This window comes from Folsomia candida, unplaced genomic scaffold, assembly GCF_002217175.1.
Source record: "Folsomia candida strain VU population unplaced genomic scaffold, ASM221717v1 Fcan01_Sc010, whole genome shotgun sequence".
Taxonomy (NCBI): Eukaryota; Metazoa; Arthropoda; class Collembola; order Entomobryomorpha; family Isotomidae; genus Folsomia; species Folsomia candida.
Window position 1 is genome coordinate 108,616 of NW_019091202.1, and position 21,536 is coordinate 130,151.

At 36.9% G+C, this 21,536-nt stretch overlaps 3 protein-coding genes and 1 long non-coding RNA gene across 6 annotated transcripts; 3 read left to right on the forward strand and 1 right to left on the reverse strand.

Annotated features, from left to right (window-relative positions):
• Nucleotides 1-1,143: 1,143 nt before the first annotated feature.
• Nucleotides 1,144-8,289, forward strand: LOC110854557. The gene is made up of 7 exons (XM_022103000.2): nt 1,144-1,498; nt 1,585-1,996; nt 5,460-5,715; nt 6,294-6,500; nt 6,952-7,212; nt 7,565-7,708; nt 7,784-8,289. Exons 2-7 carry the CDS (start codon nt 1,914-1,916, stop codon nt 7,898-7,900), a joined length of 1,068 nt encoding a protein of 355 aa, XP_021958692.1. The 5' UTR covers nt 1,144-1,498; nt 1,585-1,913; the 3' UTR covers nt 7,901-8,289.
• A 223-nt stretch (nt 8,290-8,512) lies between these two features.
• LOC110854555 (trypsin-1) lies at nt 8,513-11,923 on the forward strand. Of its 2 annotated transcripts, XM_022102998.2 has the most exons (9): nt 8,513-8,671; nt 8,751-8,799; nt 9,332-9,526; nt 9,905-10,069; nt 10,311-10,474; nt 10,705-10,816; nt 11,006-11,169; nt 11,254-11,335; nt 11,679-11,923. In XM_022102998.2, exons 1-9 carry the CDS (start codon nt 8,609-8,611, stop codon nt 11,777-11,779), a joined length of 1,095 nt encoding a protein of 364 aa, XP_021958690.1. In that variant the 5' UTR covers nt 8,513-8,608; the 3' UTR covers nt 11,780-11,923. The 2 variants fall into 2 exon arrangements, with proteins under 2 accessions (XP_021958690.1, XP_035711295.1); XM_035855402.1 differs by lacking the exons at nt 8,513-8,671; nt 8,751-8,799 and adding an exon at nt 8,832-9,076.
• A 2,208-nt stretch (nt 11,924-14,131) lies between these two features.
• Nucleotides 14,132-16,955, forward strand: LOC118436715. Of its 2 annotated transcripts, XR_004835660.1 has the most exons (7): nt 14,132-14,314; nt 14,389-14,569; nt 14,645-14,742; nt 15,355-15,502; nt 15,832-16,015; nt 16,457-16,662; nt 16,821-16,950. It is a non-coding gene; the product is annotated as an uncharacterized LOC118436715 (long non-coding RNA). The 2 variants fall into 2 exon arrangements; XR_004835659.1 differs by having other exon boundaries at nt 16,457-16,955.
• A 975-nt stretch (nt 16,956-17,930) lies between these two features.
• On the reverse strand, nt 17,931-21,260 carry LOC110854753 (fibroblast growth factor receptor 3). The gene is made up of 10 exons (XM_035855309.1): nt 21,042-21,260; nt 20,866-20,960; nt 20,677-20,743; nt 20,434-20,565; nt 19,921-20,351; nt 19,437-19,836; nt 19,154-19,365; nt 18,952-19,077; nt 18,651-18,865; nt 17,931-18,152 (listed from the first exon to the last, which is right to left on the reverse strand). Exons 5-10 carry the CDS (start codon nt 20,143-20,145, stop codon nt 18,038-18,040), a joined length of 1,293 nt encoding a protein of 430 aa, XP_035711202.1. The 5' UTR covers nt 20,146-20,351; nt 20,434-20,565; nt 20,677-20,743; nt 20,866-20,960; nt 21,042-21,260; the 3' UTR covers nt 17,931-18,037.
• Between the last annotated feature and the right edge of the window lie 276 nt (nt 21,261-21,536).

The following is a 21,536-nucleotide window of genomic DNA, read 5'->3' on the forward strand; positions in this document are numbered from 1 at the left end:
GAGAAAATGCAAAACTGTAGATATTTTAATTTTCGTGCGTCAACAATTTAAAATTCGTCCGATTAAAATCGAAGAAAACCATTTAGTGCTTACATACAAACGTACATATGTATTGCCGGTAGCGTGATTTTATTGGTACAGTTTTACGACGCTTATAAAATCTCCTAGCTGTCATAACTTATTTTTCCATAAAAAAATCTTAAGGGTATGTAATAACGAATTCCCCTAATATGTAGCATATAACTACATTCGTAACTTATTTTTTATTTTTTTGCAATTTTTTGTAATTTTTTAAGTATTTTTTTTATTTGCTCGGGCTTTGGGGGGGGGGGGGGGGGCTCAAGCCCCCCTAGCCCCCCGTGGCTACGCCGCTGGCTGCCTAGCTATGTATTTTCTCTCTTTTGTAAGAGAACACCACACAACGTATGCGTTGTCAATGTTCTCGACCACGTAGGAACACAGAATTACATATTTACTGCTGTCTACACAAGCAGCCAATGTTAATTTTACCTTTTCGAAAAATCGCCAAAACTCCAAGACGGACAAAAATCGCGTGAGGTTTTGAACGTTTTTGGTTCCTCAGGCCCAAAGGCATCGATTGGCTTATCTCCCTATAAGCGATTTTTTTCGGTCTTCTTGATAAATGAATTTTTCAATACATTTTAAATTTCGGATTTTTTCGAATTTTTGAATTTTTGAAAATTTTTTCTATCAAAGAATAAACAATGAATGAAATCCGTAAATGTAACCTACCCCACTAAATCTACACTTTGGCGAGGAAAGCATTTTCAATGCATTTCCAAATTTTTTTAACTGCTACATCTTTGAGAAAAAAATTAATTTTCAAATTTTGATTTTTATGATATGTTTTATTTTATATTATGCATCTATTATAAGATTGTGGACAAGATATCAAATGTGGGTGCGACGAAGATCGTGTGGGTTCAGATGGAATGAGCCAGTAATGGCTTTATTTTTTGGCACAAAGTCGCCAAATATGTTTACTTATGTGTAGTTCCGACTATTCATGAATTTTAATTATTTTTGCAATTTTTCTATTATCAACATTATGTATGCTACATAACCGTTCATGATGTTACGAAGGCTAGGATGCAATAAATTAGTTATTATATTATTACTTATTATATAGCATAATCAGATAAATGACATTGCACACATGCATACAACTTTGTGCATGAGAAGATTTTTCATGAGAAGCTGTTGTGGGACCGGGTTGCAGGCTGCCCAGATCAGTCTGGTTGTCATGGAGATGATGACAGCAGTGGGAAAGTGCTCCACTCACATGGAATTTGTATTTCACTCTCGAATCACATGTTGCGCATATTGCTTATTCGTCTTTTGACTTATTAATTAATTTCGGTTATATAAAACTAGAAATTTATCCACATCAGGGTAATAATTAGAATTTACACAAATACGTCGCAACTGGTTGACACAATTCATGTCAATGTCAATGATACTTGACACGAGGTAAAAGGTAAGCAGAATAGTATAATTTTGCAACAATAAATACTATTTATTAAATAGTAAGTTAATTAATTAACAATTAAATTAATCTTGTAGGTTGCAAAGTAGAAATGCAAAAGAAAACTGAGATGTAATCAGACTTTTCATTGGACGATTTAAAATCTTTCTGCTTTACAACTTTACAAGAAATTTTGGGACGTATTGTCGTTTTAAATATTTTTTACTGTTTCGTAAATTCACCAGTATGAATGTAAATCTGCAAAAGAACACAGATTTTACACTATTTTAAAAGAAAAAGTATATGCAATTCAATATTTGCTTGAACAAATCGTGGCTAATTTGCATCCGCAGTTAACTTTCACATTAAAACTTCAATGAATACTCGAACGCCGTGTGCGAATTAAATAAGAAAATTGTCAAAGAAAATGGCTAATCCAAGAAGGAGGAATAACCCACCGAACAAATCGGACTCGGAGAGTCACGAACGTGAACACGTGGTCCAAATTAAGTGAGTAATTAGTGTTAAATTTAATGAAGTAATTAACGCAGACATTGGTAACTTTGTAAAATCGTTACGTGTAGAAAAATAATTTTATAAAATGCATAGGTAGATGCATTTAATCTTTAGCTAAATTTATAACAAATTTACTTTCAAACATTTGTACCTGTTTGTAAGTTTGCAAATTTACGGATGTTGCAAGGTTACCAAAGCCTTCGTGAATTTCATTATTTTAACATGCGTACTAGGGATGCCAATCCCGGACAATTTTTTAAATCCCGGGAATCGGGAATCCCGGTTTTAGCCGTACAAAATCCCGGGAAATCCCGGGATTTTTTCCCGAAATTCAAAATTTACCTCATAACTTGAAATTAGTTAAATTTGGGTATGGGGCCGTCCATAAATTACGTAACGCAAGAGGGGGGGAGGGGGGGTCATGGGAAGAGCGTTACGAATTGTTATGTAGGGGGAGGGGGGTATAACAAATTTGTTACGTAACGCATTTCATAAACGCGATTAAAAATCGGATTGAACTCATGTCATCCAGAAGGTTTCAGTGTACGCATGTAAATACGTTTTTCATTATGGTGCTCACATTAAAAGAAGAGCAAAATTCTTGCCTACTTGTAAACCATCATTCCTCCACAGTGACCTCGGAGGGCGATGGTGTGACGTAAGTTTCACGATTAATTGAGCCTTACCTTTACGATGAGAATTTGATCGGAATTTGCCGATCACCTGAGCCCCAACGAGGTCACTTAGGCGCCATGATGGTTGTCAAGAATTGTACTCATCTATTAATGGTCGTACGATAGTTTTCCGGGTGCAACTTGACAAAAGGTTCCATTGTGAGTCTTGGTAAACGTTGAGAGACCTGTCAGATTTACAATTTCCATTTCTTGTCGAATATGATTTCGGTTGTTCTTGAACAAGAAATTCACAAAATTCTAATTTATCTAGCAATTTAAAAGAAATACGAGGGGAGGCCAATAAGTAATGCGAATCTACCCTTCAAAGATAAGATACAAAGCTCAGATTTCGTCCATTCAATCTACATATATCCTGTATATTGTGTTCCAAAAATCATAAGATTCCGATATCTCATTCTTTCACAATCTCTGAGCAAAGTCAGACATCACAAGCAAAAATGGATTTTCAGAAAACTGAGGTTCGTTCCACCATACGGTTTTTTGCATTACAAGGTGAATCGGCAACCGAAATTTTTGAAAAATTACACAAAGTTTACGGTGATAGTACTCCGTCGTCTGTTTCTCGTTGGGTGACTGAGTTTAAGTGTGGAAGAAAAAATGTTGAAGATGAACCCCGACCTGGCCGACCAATTTCAGCCACTGATGAGTTCACGTGTTCAAAAGTCCAAGAGTTTGTGATGCAGGATAGGCGTGTTACTATCAACCAAATAGCTGAGGAAATGGGGATTTCACGTGGTAGCGTAGGTTTCATTCTACATGAAAAACTTCGGCTTTCTAAGCTATCCTCTCGTTGGGTTCCACGCCTGCTTACACTAGCACAAAAAGAGGAAAGAGTGCGATGCTGTCGGAACCTGTTAAATTTATGCCAATTGGATCCGGTCAACTTTCACACCAAAATCGTTACTGGGGATGAGACATGGATCCACCACTATGATCCCGAAACAAAACAACAATCAATGCAGTGGCTGACTACTGGTCAAAGTGGCCCAATCAAGGCAAAAGCAACGAAATCTGCAGGGAAGGTTATGGCGACTATTTTTTGGGATGCCAATGGAGTTCTGCATACGGATTACATATCGAAAGGAAGTACAATGAATGCCAATCATTATGTGAAAGTCTTGGAGGAATTACGCTACAACATCAGAAATAAGAGGAGGGGATCCCTGCAAGGTGGACTTTTCCTGCTTCACGACAACGCATCGTCTCATACTGCTAAGATTGTCAAAGCTGCGCTGGATCGATCTGCGTTCTGGAAAATTGATCACCCCCCATATTCTCCCGACCTGGCACCCTGTGACTACTACCTTTTCCCACATATGAAAAAAATTATCAGGGGAAGGAGATTCGAGAGTGATAACGAGCTTATCTCGTGTGTGCATTCTATGCTAAACAGCTTCACTAAAGAATTTTTTTCTGAAGGCATGAAGAAACTGATACAAAGAGCTAAGCGTTGTATTGAATTGGGAGGAGATTATGTTGAAAAGCCGCAAAATGAATTGGAATAAATACCTTTCTTTGACGAGATAAATCATTATTCGCATTATTTAATGGCCTCCCCTCGTAGAAGCAATAAAAGCGACATTTGTCTACACAACCTGGAACAAATGAAAATTTTGCAAGTTACTGTTAAAGAAATTACCTGCGGTGAAATCAAATTTACGTTACGTTACGAAGGGGGAGGGGTAGTCGAGAAGCGTTACGATGCCGTTACGATGGGGGAGGGGGGTCTAAAAAATGATGATTTTTGCGTTACGTAATTTATGGACGGCCCCTATACAAAAAGGTACGTACTTTTAAAAGTACAGAATATAAGCACATTTATAATACTTATGCACATGTACATATACTTATGTTTTTTCGAGATCTGTGCATCCATAAGTATTATTATAACATTGAACTTTCTGGCCTACTCAAAATAAATACGATAGCAGTACAAGCTAGCGATTAGATAGTGGTGTGTCTGCTTGTAAATGTAACATTTCGGTGCAATCTGATTGTTGTGAGTCTAATTTTTCGCCCTTTGCCTTGGAGAGGTGATAAGAAAAATTTTGAAAATTTCATTCCAGAAAACTTATAAAACTTATAAAATAATTAATCAACGATTTGCTAGGATTTTAACCTGACATGAAATGCATAAATTAAAGTTTATTATTAGGGTACTATTATAAAAAAAGCTACAATTGGACAATTCAAAAATTTCAAGTTCAAATATATGAACTACCTCGTTCATTCAGCCTTAAATTGATTGACTAAAATTCGAAATTATATATTTCTAACATGTTAGCTTTTTTGAGCGAACTGATTTCAGATTTTATAATTATACCGAGGATAAGGCTTATTTCTTCCTTCAAATTTAAATCTGACATCGAAATTAGAAATTTTGTAGGTTTCATTTTGTATTGCAAATTTTACTTGCGAACTATAAGATTTAGATATATTTAAGACATATATAGATATTTAAGAAATGTGGCTTCCTATGATATGTAAAGCTTTAATCTTGGAGTTGAGAATGAATTTTGACAGGTTATGCTCATCGAAACTTGTTCTTATCAATAATATAATCGAAAATTATATAAAACCGCCACTAAAAGCAAAATATAAGGAATTTTCAATCCTGAATGACCAATTGAAAAATCCCGAAATCCCGGGATTTCAATTCTTCAAATCCCGGGATTTCGGGATCCCGTTTCCCGGGAATTCCCGGGAATAAAATCCCGAAAAATCCCGGGACTGGAACCCCTAATGCGTACATATTTTTCCAGACGGAAAGACCGAAAACGAAACGGGCGAGAGGATAAGAATACATTCGGTGCTGTGAAGAAGATTGGGTTATCTTGTCTCGCCCTGGTCACGTTGATAATCGGAATCGCCATTTATAAAACGTTTCTCATCAAACCGTTCGAATTAGAAACGTTTCCCGACAATGTTCTCGACTTCTCGGATGACTACAGAACAACGTCTGAGTTGCTGAGGCTTATCGTGGCTAATGCGAAGGATGTGATACGCTTTGAGAAAGAGGTGGGTAAAACACTTTTGTAATGTACACTCTTAAAGATAATGCTATTCTTTTGAAAGGAAATTGCACTCTGAATTCCATGCTAAGTAAACTATGCAAAATATAGAGAACTTTTACTTAATCAAAAGTAATGTTTACTCTGAATTTTCTATAGTTTACTTAAAAAGAATTTTTAAGAGTGCCGTAAAAATTTTAAAATGAGAATTTCCAAACATTTTTGATATGAACATGACACCATTTATTTGAGCTTTTAGGGATATTTATTACGAGTTCGCATCGTGAGAAATGCTCACAAAAAGAAATTTGTAAAAAAGTTATCTTGAAAATTCACTTGCGAACTTATTCAGTTCGCATTTTTTTCGAACTTATTCAGTTCGCATTTTTTTCGAACTTATTCAGTTAGCATTTTTTTCGAACTTATGTTGGCATGCGAACTTTTAAGTTTATTACTACCCTAAAGTACTCGAATTTTCAAAAGCTGGTTTAAAATTGGTTATTTTTTGAGATTTGTAAATGATTTAAAAAAAAATAAGAATATTTATGAATGTGCCAAAATATTTCTGAAATGCTTTCTGTGCAGCTTGCCGATTTTTCTGCTACTCGTGAACTCGATAAGTTTCTGGGGGAACATATTCGCCCCATGCAGGATAAACTGGCCTCACTCAAAAGTCAGACGGCCGGGTATGAAAAGATGGACCACATCGCCGGTGGTCCGACAAGTTTTATCGAGTCGTCGACAAAGGAATTAATTCACATGGAGGATAACATGGGTGCATTGTATGATAAGGTAAAAAAAATTTATGAAACTTTTACCTGTTCATATTCATTTATTTCGTACAGAATGAATAAAGTATTCATTCTTTACTGCATAGGAGAGCAATTAAAATTGGCGTCACGATGAGTTTGCGGAAAATGTAAAGTTTACGCCGACAATAAAAATTGTGATGCATTTTTTTTGTTTCCCGTATTTCGCAAAAATAAGGCATTCTGATGGGTTTGTTGCATCAAAACTTTTCGCACACCTTGTAATGTTGCGAGCGAAGCAAGGTTTACAAAGCTGACGTGAATACCCCTTTTAAACACGATACATAATTTGTACATAACTCAACGTACTTATTTAAAATGCGAGACTTCCACCATAGCGACAATCGTCTTGGGAGAAACTGTGAAGTTTACGGCTTTTACCACGTCGACGTGAATACCCCTAATACATAATTTTAATTCGGAATTTTGATCAGGTCGCGAAAATAATAACGGAAGAGAGGAAGAGAATTGGCTATTTTCGAGAATCCGTGAACGACGTGAGGTTTAAGGCCAGACACGTGATGGACCTCATGATGCACCCCAGTTTGACCGAGAGGGCCGTTTATCTCATCCCCATGACGGGGACGAGCGATGGAGAAGCGTTCGAACTACTCAAGCACATCTCGAGCGAAGAGATTGTCCAAGTTTTGGCCAAATTAGAAGAATTATTCGATAAAATTCCGGATCATTTTGGGGTAAGATTTATTTTCCAATTGTTTTGTGTAATTAATTTTTTTCTGGGGCTAAAAATTATCACAGTAATTTAGCACAAAATACTAAATTTGTATTCCATTTGATATGTCTAATTTCCAGTCATCGCAACAATTATATTTTTTCGAAAAAAGAAATATGTGAATACTAAATTTTTGGGGATTAATTAATATTAACAATTAATCCGTTAATTACGATTAATCAATGATGCCACTCTGCAAAAATTGTTCGACGTATATTTATGCATCTATGAGGAATTAGCCGTGTTTTTTTATAACATTTTGTGTAATTTTTTTGCAATTCTTACCATCAACAAATGTGCTTTGCCTTTAATAGGAAATTAGTCCCGAGCTGGACCACTTGATTTGGGAAAAGGATCAATTTCTGGAAGAAAATTCTCAAATTATAATGCTAACTGCACCACTGCATGTACAACTTGGCAAAAATATTGACAGGTTACAAGACGAGCTGGGCGTTTATGTGAGGATAAACTACAATTTGTTGGATTGTTTTGTAAATTTACAAAATATTTACTATGTAAACTTCTTAATTTAGGCGGTGGAAAGAAGAAAGGCCATCCTGGCTTTAAGGAGCACAATCGAAAATGATATTCGCACATTGAGCGTCCGAATTCAGAATTTGCGATATGAATACGCCAAAATTCCGGTCTAAAAAATATTAATGTAAAAGTGTAGTTATTTAACGTGAAAATTATGTACAAATTTATCCGTAAAGTTTTCACCAAACTGGTGAATGTTTTCCTGTATTTTATGTAATCTAGAAAATGCATGTGATAAATAAGGGACCGTCCATAAATTGGACGACCCTAAAAATACCCATTATCTGAATGCCCAACCTAATTTAGACGATCCATGAATCTTGAATAGTCAAAATTGTAACGCATCATGTTAGTCACACAATTTATGAATGCCCCTCAAAATTTGTTAGTTTTCTTGACATATGTTTTAACGTTGTAAATTAAAATGTGAAATCATTTCAATGTCTAATCTCACTTAACTATGTTTAATAAAAAAACATTGTCATGCAAATTTTCATCGTGACCTTGATAAAGCGTCAATAAATTGATTAGATCTGGGTCAATATATGCATCTGCTCATACGTATTTGTTTGTTTAAAGGAAAAATTTGTGGATTAAACCGTGTCAAAGTTTTATAGACTAAACCAACCAGTGAGACTGAGGATGAGTTGACATCTCAAATGTGTCTGCATGCATGCACCTGACGCGTGTGTAAGTACATATTTGTACTTTTGTAGCAATGACAGTGACACAATTATTTTAACTTCAAGTTATGCCAGTCGAATTTCAAATCTCATCTGTGAAGGTTATAATTTCCAAAGTAGTGTGGAAAAATAATAAAAATGTTAAAGTTTTTCATCTTCACAGCCCTGAGTTTTAGCCTTTGTCTGGCAACCCCGTTAGTGGTGAGTTAGTGATAAGTTCTCATTTTCTTCACCGATTTATGTATGTACATTTAATGTGAAATTGGCAAATATATTTCAGATTGAAGAAGGATCATTACCAATTGGCGTTACCCTTGAGCCACCAAACGGTAGTAAAAGGGCGGGTTATTCATATTTATTTTCGAAGTTAAATATGTATTGGGGGGTAACCAACTGTATGCAAATAAGCTTGCGAAATTATCCTCCTAAGTAAACGACTTAATTGGCAAGCTCTCTTCGGAAGTTTAAAAGCCCTATTTTGATTTCGCATGAAATTTGAGGTTGGAGATAGGATTTTAAAACTGTGAAATTTGGAGCTTCGCATAAAAAATTATATGCGTTTCCTGTCTAGAAATTCGCATCATTCACAAACTTGGCAAATTTATGGTGCGATCCGACGATTATGAAGCTATCATGAATCTGAATAATATGAACGCATTCATCCATTTTATTAGGGACCGTACATAAAGCATGTGATCGATTTATGGGAAATTTTGAAATCTACTGTCTGGCCTATACGCCCCATGTTATAATAAACATGGGAAGGATAGGATGCATTGACCCCTCAAATCGATCACATGCTTTCTGCACAGTCCCTTATGTAAATCGGTGTTAGATAAATACTACTTGCTTTCTAAACAGAGACGACACCTGGACAAGAAATTCAGTTTGATGGGGAAGACGATTATCCCGATTTCAAGTACCCAACGACCCCTCTTCCAAGTCCAGTTGGCGAAGAGGCCCCCACAATCCCACCAAATATAGAACCAGATAATGAAAACGATGGGGGCCTTAAAGTTGTCAATGGGCCGATAATTACTGGAAATCAGTCGTGTCGTAAGTGATTTTTGTGCCACTTTTACGAAGTAAGAAAATAATGGAGTTGCATATTTACACCAAAAAAATTAATCTAGTTCATTTGAAAAAGAATGAAGAATTAAAATTTGTAGTCTGATTTTTGCACAAGTTGCGAAAATTAATATTTTGCATGTAAAGTACAAAACATAAATACGTGTGTATGTACTTACATTATGGGTATTCATTCGATGCAAATTTACTATTCGCAAAATGTTTTCGCTAATTTGTAGCGTTTGCCAAATCCGGGTGGTGAATTCGTATTTTGCGAATGCGAAGATGTGACAAAGTTTTGGCGTGAATACTCCCATTAAATAAGATAGGTACATACATAATTGTAAATTCAACGTATGTATTTAGAATGTGGGACATCCGCCAGGACGAAAATCGTTGGGGGGGAAGCCGTCCCCATTTCCGAACTGCCATGGACGGCCGCATTGGTTCGAAAGAAGGAAAATGCGACCCAAATTAAGGGCCCGTATTGTGGGGGGACTTTGGTCAACACGAGATACGTGGTCACTGCAAGTATGAAAAAATGAAATTAGGGAACGTGCATATATTACGTTATCAGAAAAATGTCGATTTTTACAGAGCCCACTCACTGCTTCCCTATTGTACTCATGTTAAGCTTAACACGAGCAAGATAAGCGACCAAAAATCGAACCACCCACCATTTTGATGACGTGATACATGAACGTTCCCAAATTTGGGTTAAATTGCAATCCACTCTTAAATAAACGATTGCATAAATTTTGTAATTATTTAGGTCATTGTGTTGACGCCTTTAAAGCAGAGAAAATCCAGGTTTGGCTAAACGAGGAAGATTTCCGCGTGGAGGATGAAACCTTGACTGGCACTTTGCGGATTGACGTCGAGGAAATAATCATGCACCAGGATTATGATCGAAATAAGATTAAAAACGATATTGCTGTAAGTTTTAAGAAATGTTTAAGAACTGATTTTGCAATTTTCAAAGGAGTATTTTATCCGGCTTTTTACGTTTTGATGTTCTTGACCAAAATTATTATTTTTTACTTCTTTCGACGTTTTTTAGTTGTTTTACCTCCAACTTTTTTCTTTAATATTGATTTTTTTTTAATTTTTCGAAATTGTTAGGGGTTTCTCACCTTCAAATTAATTGATTTCTATTCTTTCTCTAGTTGCTGAAACTTGCACAACCTGTCGACATTGTGAACACTATTAGACCAGTTTGCCTTCCGGCTGATGGTTCGGAAAGTTATGATAATGAGAAGGCAATCGTGGCGGGATGGGGTGAGAAATTGTCCACTCTAAAAAAATAGCGGTTCCCTATTGAAAAGTAAATGCAGTATAATTTACTTAATTCAGAAAGCATTGACGTTTTGACCGGGTACCGCTATTTTTAAGAATGTGTACATTGTTAGAATCCATATTGTTTAAATTCTTTGCGTGTTCTATGTGAAGTTTTTTAATGTTAATTAGGTGCAACTGAACAGGGTGGAAGCGTTTCTTCTACCCTGCAAAAAGTGGTGGTGCCCATCATTCCCAATAAAGTGTGCAATTGGAGGACTCTATATTTAGGACAAATTACAGACACCCAGATCTGTGCAGGAGAGCTGAGTTCCGGTGGAAAAGATAGTTGTCAGGTATTACATACTTAAAATTTTAAAATTCTGGGAAATTTTAATGATCAAGGGAAAGTTGACGGCGCGATAACCTGAAATCTTAAGGGGGATTCGGGCGGACCTCTCGTCCTAAACAGGGGAGAAAACGGACAGAAGTTGTTGGTCGGAGTGGTCTCGTTCGGATTTGGTGAGCATTTATGTATAACGGGCTCCGGGCATAATGTGGAAAAAGTGGTACTGGACAAGGCAAAATACGAATTCAAAAATACGGGCTAAAAGAACCTGGATAAGGCTAAAATATTTTAACATTATCCAGATTTTTTCTTCAGTTTTTCTTTGTCCGTATTCTGGTATCAATATATTGGTTTGTCCACATTATGCCCTAAATCCATCTACATTTACAAAAGTCTCTTTAATTTTAAGCAAATCCCATTTGCATAAATACTATACATTTTTCACAAACAATTAGGAATTTATGCAATTATGTGTATGCAGTTATAAGTAATTTCTTTACTTATAAATATTTTAAGGATGTGCACGTCCATTCGCGCCTGGAGTTTACACCCGTGTTTCAAAATATCCAGAATGGATCGTGGAAAACAGTGTGGACGCGGATTACTGCTCGTCATAATTTAATTTCATGTTCTCGTTTCACAGAAATAAAATATTTATTACGCGAGATAATTATTAAAGCGATTAAGTAACACCCAAATTTTTAGTTAGACTTGTATGTAAGACCGTAGACAATAAATGTTACGCACCTTAGCTAAGAATACATTTTTCACACTTCTTTATACATCCACATGTGTACATACTACCATTTCATTTCCTCCTTTAATCTATGAATCAGCATTATCTTCCAAGTCGCCATAGTACTACGTATTATTATAAACAGCCCATGGCAGTAACCCATCGCAATCCTCACCCTTCGACGAGAAGCTTAAAATTTTCTGCCACAAATCGATCCCCCGAAATTAATATGACTAATCCACAAATTGAGAAAGCGGGTACATAGAAGAGAGAGGATGACGGATACGTTCCATCGCTTTTCGCATCGATTTCACTGAATCAAATAAAATTAATTGTAAATGCAATTGTGGGTACAAGGACAAATGTACCACAACATTTTTTGAATTCTGTGCAACCACACCCCCTATAAAAATAAAGGAAGAAAGTTCGGAAAAATGAGAAAGTCAATGTACATCGTGTAGAACAAGAGTTAGACCTATACTTGCATTTGCAATTTGACTTCCCCTTGGAATATGAACATTTTAATGCATCAAGAGTTTCAAAATTCGAAAATTGGCGGTTTTTTTACATACACAGAAATCCTTAAAAACCGAATGGTACCAGCCATTTACTTCGGACAACCCGATGCCAGATTTTTCTCCTTGGGAACAGCTACATTTTCAGCTTTTGTTGCCCGAAGGGAAACGCTGGTACCATGAGAAATTTGGGGTCAAAGTTTCTGAGGGAGGGACTTATACGGCAAGTGCCGTAACTAACGAGGGCTAGTGATATATCAACACATCATTTTTTTGTATTTTGATAAGCCTACATTTAAGTAACCCAGTATAGTTAATTAAATGAGACGCATGATTGAGTGAGGTTGACAAAGTGCGACGGATACGGCACTGACGCACGAATCCGCGCGATGGTGGTGGATACCCACCAGAACCCAAGTTTAACACTTTGTCTTGCGAAATATGGAAAATGCTTTTGTGGAACACTTCCTCTGGTTTAACTCAGAATTATAATAGGTCTAGGGGGATTGCAGCTGACTCGTGAAATGTAATTTGTTTCCGCACATTTTCAAGCGATTCTTTCACAGCCTGAAAATGTTTACCTGTTTCTTAGAATAATTTTTTCTTGTTAAAGACGCTGACAAAAGGATCTAGGTTAATCCACCACCTAGTTAACCCGGACTGTTCCATGCGTCTCGATCCCTTCGTTAGGTACGGAGTGAACACCTTTTTGTAACCCGTCTTGAAGAATGCAACTCGAAAAGGTGAGTCACCTCTATTCGGGACGAAGTGACGATTTCCAACATATGTATCTTCCATACGGCAGAAATGTTTTGAATGTTTGTTCAAGATTGAATACTGCCATCAAGGGTTAAGTACGTTTCGAGTTTTCTTTAATAATTTTGTTAGACATCCGAGCTACTGAGCTATTTGTAATTCATAAGAGCCTTGCCTGAAATGTAGTTAAGGACTTCATAGATTTTGGGGGATACGGAAGAAATTGCGGAAAATCCCCTCCCCTCAATAGATTATTATTTAGATCACCAATAGATATGTAAAAACGCACGTACATATGTATTTATCATCATCCAACATTCATTTTTACCCGCCCACGATCTCCCGCCCGCGTTCTTCCGCCCATCTACTCCCGCCCGTGGAAATCTTCCGCCCACCGACTCCCGTTGACCCTCTGCCGCCCATGAAAATCTCCCGCCCTAATCATCTCCCCTAATTTTTCTGGACTCTGTGCAGTAGTGAAAATTAATTGTGGAATAATGATATCTTTAAGGTAAATGAAGTTTGCGCCATAAAGCGACACTTATTAAAATTTGTCTACAATCTTTCCAGATATCTATGTATTAACATTTTTCCGTCGATCCGGGTTATTCCTGTCACTACTCGATTTCATGATTGTCAATCATCATGTTTTGCATGTATGTATGCATAATGAAGCCAGCCATATAGTACATACATAATACTTTCCACTGGGTATGAATCTGCTCAGTTAAGTATGTGAATGAGTGATAAGCCCAAAGGTAGATATGTAGATAAATAACGTCACCCACAACTTCGTGGGTGCTTGAAAGTCAGAAAGCTGTCATTGATTCGCTCAAATGTATTTAATGGCGATTATATTTATCATTTGTATTGAGTCACTGACAACTTATCAGTGATAAGCACTCTTGCTTTGCATACATACATACATATGTACTCTCACAAGAGCTGATTTTCAACGAGAAGTACATTATTATACGTTAAGTTTAATACCCTGTGGAAATATTTGATATTTTTTAGCAATCTTACTAACAGTTAGACATTATATATTTTGAAAGGCATACATAAATATGTATGATTTCTCCTAAAAAAATTTTGAAAAGTTTTAAACTGGAAAATTGTTAATTTCAGAAAATTTAAGTTTCCAGGTTTGTTATATTATGTACATTTGTAAAATAGTTTGTCACAATTTATAAAATAAGTTACATAGTTATTATTTCAGATGGCAGAGTCACGTGCTCCCAGAGATTTAGGCGACCTTCTGAACTGCACGATTTGTTTGGACGAGCCAGCCTCGCCAATCCACAGCTGGTCACATAATTTGCGTCGACAAAGTGAAAAAGTGTGGCATGTGTCAGGCGGACTTGAAGGTGTCCGACCTTGCAGAACGACTTTCTCGACAGGTTTGTTTGTCATGACTTAAAATTCTTACATTGTCTACGGGAACTTGTGTAATTAACTGATTTATGACTGCAAAGTTTGACTTCAAATTGACATGTCGAAACGAAAATGCCGGTTGAAAAGAAGTCGTTGCTGCTGCAGAGATGAAAACTCATCTCAAAAATTGTTATTACCGGTACGTTAGTAAATACATATTTAGGCAGTGTGTGCAAAAAGGCAGCCTTTTTGCTTTTTCTGCATGCCTTTTTGCCTTTTTGCCTTTTTCAATGCCCTTTTGCCATTTTGCGTGCCTTTTTGCGTGCCTTTTTGTATTTTTGATGCCTTTTTGCTAGATTTTTGACGATTGAACTCGATTTATTATCGTTTATAACGTATTAAAGAAATTGCAGAATCTGCAATATGTTTTTAAAATTGTATTGGAGGGTTCTGACTTTCATCAATACTTCAAATTAGTTTAATACTTTTCCCCAAATATCTTCAGCGTTGTTTCTACATCGCCATCAGCTTAATTAATCAAATTTTGACACTAGATATTTGCGAAAAGTATTAAAAACGCAATGAATAACTTTCACTTTAATTTTATCACGGGACTCTCGTCTCATATCGCCCCAAATTAGCAAAAGGGCAAAAAGGCACAGATTTTTGTGGGGCAAAAAGGCAAAGAGGCAGGTAAAAAGGCATTGCCTGCCTTTTTGCTCTGCAAACACTGTATTTAGGATTAGTGGTGTTATGTCATTGGACGTTTAATTTGTGTAATCTAAATGGAATTTTATTATTCATAACTAAGTGAAATTATTTGCACCGAGTGGAAAAATGAATTCTGTGGGAAATCTAAGGTAGCCATGCCGATTACGCCAAACATTTACAAGATCGCCACAAGTGTATCGTGGGCACCAGAAATTTCACGTTGCCGTTGACGGATGGGAATATAATCCGTAAGTAAATAAATGTCGAATATCCTTGACTTTGAAGAGACGACAGGCGGCTCGGGTTAGTTATCCGATCCGATTCGACCGGATTATCCGAGATTATCCGCCCATTTAATATATGTAACATGGATCCCATCCCATGTATTTATCAGACCCGAATCGGGTCACGCGATTATCCGAGAGTATTTGTATTCGACCATTTACTATAACCACAGGATCCGATCCGATATATTTTGTAGTAAATGGTCGGATAAAAGAATCCTATAAGATCCAGCGGATCGGATTCACCAACCCTCAAGGAAATTAATCTTAATTACTAACCTTTCCTTGCTCAGACAAAGCTGGCGCGTTATTTCCAACCGGAATTCTTGAAAAGGACGGGGAAGTTTTTCTCCAACTCAGCCACATTGGTGAAGATGCATCAGTTTACATTTGGATGACCGTGTTGGGAAGCAAGGAAACGGCGGAGGAATACATGTTTGCTTTGAATTGCAGAAAACACTCGAAGGAGAGAAGAAGGTTAACAAGGCGGTCTCGCTCCGATTTTGAAGAAACCACGATAATTAACAATTATCCATAAATATTAATTATGGAACCTTACATAAATAGTTAAACACGGGTTTTAGCATTTTTCATAATGCTCGGTCTAAATGAAATTATGTATGATGGAATCTGCAAGCGAAATTCGCGTTTTTGTTCCTCGCAAGAAAAATTTGTCGGTAAAACTGCAAATTCTCTCTCAGATTGCACCCAGTCAGATTGCACTCAGTCTTCAATGCAATTTAGCATTATTAAAAATCCTGTGTTTAATTATTGACCTAAACCGACATGCATGATTATGGTGGGTTCGTCAAAATCGGAGCGAGACCGCTGCTGCCATCACCTCGATAAGTAACCGTCACTTTGTTCATAAATCGCAATGACGAATGATTTTAAATTATAAACGTTCATATCTCACAGGTCGTAGCCACGTGGTCCATTCCAGTCGTTGCATTTCACGATCGATCAAGATACATGGAACACTCGGCATTCTATGTCATCATTCCGGCTAGGATGGCAAAAGAATTTGGGACTCCTGTCCAAGAAGGGGGCGAGGATAAGCTCCGTCTTGAAACTGCGTACCGAATTGTATAGAAAATTTACCTGGCGGTAATTAATAAAATTTGGTAAGGTAGGACGGTGACGTTGGTTGCATTTCTTTTTTAAACCATGATAAAACGTGAATCGAAATTTAGATTTTATATGCACTTTTTATCATTTTCTGAATGTGAGTAGTGAAAGTATCTAAACTTTCATATTTACATCTGTTTGATTTTGCATTTAGGTAGGTCGACAAGGGGTGAAGACATTTTTGTCTAATTTTAGTGGCCTAAAGCTAATTGAAAAAGGTTTGTATGGTTAACTTATCTATACACTTTAAATATTTGAATATACTTATTAAAAGATATGTATTAATAAACTATGCACCATAATATGAAAAATATAGAGGGTATTTATTTCAAGTCCGCATTAATAGCAACCTTAATAAAGAATGTGGCTGGAACATGAACTTGTGCATTTCCAGAGATAGTACATATCTAGTTGACAAAATAATCTTAACAAATCTTGCAACAGGAAAACAAACCATAAACCTTTATATATTAATTACCTAATCTTTCTGTTTTAATTTTTGGCATTTATTATTTGATACATTTCCGACTCTAAACTTCGGTAGCTAATGACGATTGCATGTCAAATTGACCCACGACAAATTGACCCGCTCATATTGACCCAGCGACAGATTGACCCAATACAATATTGACCCAACACCATTTTGACCCAAGTCATATTGACCCCATGCTATACAAGCAAGGAGGGTTAAACTCCATGAGCCCATTTACGTCTGCTACACCCCCAAAGACGCCAAAACTCCCCAGAGTTGTCCCACTAAAATCATCATCCAAAATCGAGTTTTGCTCAGATTTGGATTATTACATTTTTGTGATCCCAGATAGTTGTTCTGTCATATCCAATAGTAATTTCAACTTTTTTGAAATTTCGAATTTTTTCAATACATTGATCAGAAAATCTTCAAAAAAGTTGAGATTACTATTGGATATGACAGAGCATCTATCTAGGATCATAAAATGTAAATAATTCAAATCTTACCAAAACTAGATTTTGGGTGATGATTTTAGTGGGACAACTCTGTGAGGTTTTGGCGTCTTTGGGGGGTGTGGCAGACGTAAATGGGCTCATGGAGTTTAATCCTCCTTGCTTGTATAGCATGGGGTCAATATGACTTGGGTCAAAATGGTGTTGGGTCAATATTGTATTGGGTCAATCTGTCGCTGGGTCAATATGAGCGGGTCAATTCGTCGTGGGTCATTGTGACTGGGTCAATTTGACGCCTCACCGCTAATGACAATTATTTAGAAATAATTTCAGTACAATATCTTCATAAGCCTGATTTATTTTAGAAACTGTAAAAGTAGTGGAGCCTTATTTTTTTTTTAAATTAGTCCAATCGATTCTTGCAGGAATAAGTTTGATTGTCTGTCGTTATGCTAGCTTCATATACTCTAAACCGTACAAGCGAAGTAGTTCGATTGACAGTTGTTGAAAACTGATTCGATTTGTGGGTGCGTAGGTCCAGCATTTCATCATTAGTCCATATCTAAATTATAGAAAACACAAACAAGTATTTTGTAAGCTGGTGGGTAGTTGGAGAATTGACGGTTTTGAAAGAATACACTTTTGAAAAGTAAACGCAATAGGATTTATATTCTGAATAAATTATTTATGTATACCACATCCAGAATAAACTGCACACTTTAGGCAGTTGAGCGTTACATTCGATTTCGTATATGTAGGCTTCTCACTTTAAAAGTAAGGTTGCATCTCAGTTTCATAAGGGTAATATAATTTTTGAGAGCGTGGTTATTTACTTTGTGGATGGCCTAACTTAAGTTGCTGATGTAAACATTACGGATATGCTCAATCATCTTCGAATCTTTAGTTTGTAAACTAAGTTAATAGGGAAAAATGAAGGTTGATCTAATTTTGAGTGACACGTAAAGCGAGTTTTTGAGGAAGCAATATTTAGCAATACACTGGCGATCCCGATGCAGAAGTTTGAATCACAAAAATTACGCATCAACTAAATTCAACTTACATTTCTTTTGTAGCTTGTTCTGGGATTTCTAATCTGTGTCCATCCTCTAAATACTGGACAAATTCCGGGCCCAAGTTAATACCGATGTATGGCGTTTCCCCCATGGTGAATACCTCCCACATGAATACACCGAAAGCCCAAACGTCAGGTTGGATGGAGAAACGCAAATGTCGCAAAGCCTCAATGGATAACCATGCTACTGGAAGTGGAGTATCCTTGTAGCATAGTAACATTATGTATAAGTTGCATATATTTATTAAACTAAACTGCATACATGCATAATTACTGTATGCATACTCACCCATGAACCCACAACAGATTGTTTATAATTATTGAACATCTGACGAGAAAGTCCAAAATCGGAAACTTTTGCAACAAAATTATTATCCAGGAGAACATTTCGAGCTGCCAGGTCGCCATGAATGATCTAAATTGCATGGCCTTGCATTTTGACAATATCTAATACTATGTGGGTTCATTGCAACTACACAAATATGTTGTACCTTTTTTGAACCTAGAAACTCCATGGCATTAGAAACTTGGTGACACCACCGCAATAATTCATAAAGAAATAATGGTTGAACGAAGTTTGGTCGATCCACATAATCTTGGAATTTGTAAAATGACCCTGAAGTCCCAAGCTCATTACTATGTTTTGTTAGGTACTCTTTTAATGAACCCAGCGAACAGTACTCGACAGCGACATATACCAGACCTGTATAGGGAATGAGAAATATTCATACTAAAAAATCTATGATAAACCTGTGAGTAGTTTATATATCAAACCCTTTCTCAAGTCAACCAACTGTACTCCCAAAAGCTGTGTAACATTCGTGTGGCTTCCGACAAAAGCCATGACTTTCACCTCTGACAAAAGTGCGTTGAGTTTTACATCATCCGAATCGTCTGTAACAGTTTTAATCGCCGTTGGAATTATTCCATCTAACAAACCCATATATACAGTTCCAAACTCTCCTCGACCCAGTATATGTTTCTTATTTAAAGTCAATCGTGATGGAGTGAGCTGCAATTCCTTCGGAAAGGGTAGTGCGTTGAGGTTCTGGTAAATTCTGTAAATTTCTGAAGGAAGGAATGACAGGCGCCGTTTAATTTTCTTTTCGCCTTGTTTGTCATCTAGCGGCCTTCCATATTTGAAGTCATCGTGCATTTTTCCTAGTTTAATTGCCTGCGATATATTTTTGCACAAAAATCAAGTAATACATAAATACAGACAGAATTGAAATACTAAAGTTTGAACTTATTATCATACCCGTTTTCGGCGACATAGTAACAACAGTGCTGCGGGAAAAAGCAATGCCAGCGCAATACCGGTAGAAACTAATGTCGGCGTAGTCCATGAAGGGTTGTCGGGGATTGGCACCACTGTCAGGGTATATTCTTGCGTTTTATTTGACGCGATGTTTTTCGCAAGGCAAGTATACACTCGGTTGTCTGTTCGAACGACTTCAGTGAAAGTTAGACGACGCTGAACCATCCATGATCCATCAGTCGCTCTTTCACGAATTTGGATTGTTTCAAGTCTCTCAGCAGAGCTAGCTATGTACGAGGTGGTATCTCCATCCCAGGTTAACTCTGGTGGAGGTACTCCATGCACGGAACAGGCAATGTGTTGATTTTGACTTAATTCATTAAATACTTTGGCTGTTTCGGGCCCATCGGTTGATATGAATCCAGGTGGTCCTATGCAACGAGAGAATATTAACAGATCTGTTTAGAAGAATTAGCATTGGTACGTAGGTTATGGCAGTCATATGTAGCTTACGTAGACATTCTGTTAGGTAATTTTCCTGGACGCTAGTGCACCATCTTTTGTATTCAGGCCATTGGTGAAAGCCATTTACTTCTACGATATATTGTGCACAGGTGATACTACCTTCCAGGTTGTTAATCAGATCTGCATACGCAGATAAAGGTGGGATAGACAACGAGTTATTTACCATAGTAAATCATGAATTCGTGAGGCTTAGAAATTGATTATCGGTCGGCAAGACCACTTTGTACGAACCTTGACAATTAATATTGCATGGATTCTGTGCATTCTGATAAGGATCTATACACCATCTATTGCTAATCTAGGTAAACAAAACGAGTGATTCTATATGTATACTACAGAAATTGCGATTGTGTAATGAAATAATATATAGTCTAAATATTTGCGTACAGACATAAATTATACATGTGCATATTTACTTACTTTGAAAATTCCATAATATATTAGGCTGCTATCTGCGCTCGATACTTCTATATATGAATTTGTAAAACTGGTGGTCACATTGGACAAGCAGAGCCCTACAATTTTAATGACATGGGCGATGAATGGAGATACGGTGGAATTTAGGTCCACTCGACAATAAAGAATAGAACCCTTACAATCTTCCAGATTAGTATTCCAGTCTACATTTTGTCCGCTAATGTAAGCTAATTCTCCTGCCAATTCACAGGCGGTATAAGTTTGATTTGGTGGAATAGCAGTAATAGGAGCTATGGTTGTTGTAAATGGAATGGTTGTGGTTGGTGGGGTTGGAGTTGGTGTAGTTGGTATAGTAGTAGTTAGTGCAGTGGTAGTTGTTGTACTTGGTGTAGTTGGAGTAGGTGTAGTTGTAGTTGGTGTAGTTGTATTGGGTGAAGTTGTAGTTCGGGTAGTTGTAGTGGGTATAGTTGTAGTGGGTATAGTTGTAGTTAGTGTAGTTGTTGTGGGTGTAGTTGTAGTTGGTTTAGTTGTAGTTGGTGTAGTTGTAGTGGGTAGAGTTGTAGTTGGTGTAGTTGTAGTTGGTGTACTTGTAGTGGGTAGAGTTGTAGTTGCTGTAGTTGTAGTGTGGGTAGTTGTAGTTGTGGTCGGCGTACTTGTTGTGGGAGGAGTAGTTG

Coding starts and splice junctions, on each gene's coding strand:
- LOC110854555 (XM_022102998.2), top strand. CDS start 8,609: ATGTTAAAGTTTTTCATCTTCACAGCCCTGAGTTTTAGCCTTTGTCTG. Junction 9,527..9,904: donor TACTGGAAATCAGTCGTGTC/GTAAGTGATTTT, acceptor GTATGTATTTAG/AATGTGGGACATCCGCCAGG. Junction 10,817..11,005: donor GGCAATCGTGGCGGGATGGG/GTGAGAAATTGT, acceptor AATGTTAATTAG/GTGCAACTGAACAGGGTGGA.
- LOC110854753 (XM_035855309.1), bottom strand. CDS start 20,145: ATGGTTCAGCGTCGTCTAACTTTCACTGAAGTCGTTCGAACAGACAAC. Junction 19,837..19,920: donor TACTATGTCGCCGAAAACGG/GTATGATAATAA, acceptor AATATATCGCAG/GCAATTAAACTAGGAAAAAT. Junction 18,153..18,650: donor GAACAAGCTACAAAAGAAAT/GTAAGTTGAATT, acceptor TCTATAATTTAG/ATATGGACTAATGATGAAAT.
- LOC110854557 (XM_022103000.2), top strand. CDS start 1,914: ATGGCTAATCCAAGAAGGAGGAATAACCCACCGAACAAATCGGACTCG. Junction 1,997..5,459: donor GAACACGTGGTCCAAATTAA/GTGAGTAATTAG, acceptor ATATTTTTCCAG/ACGGAAAGACCGAAAACGAA. Junction 7,213..7,564: donor AAATTCCGGATCATTTTGGG/GTAAGATTTATT, acceptor TGCCTTTAATAG/GAAATTAGTCCCGAGCTGGA.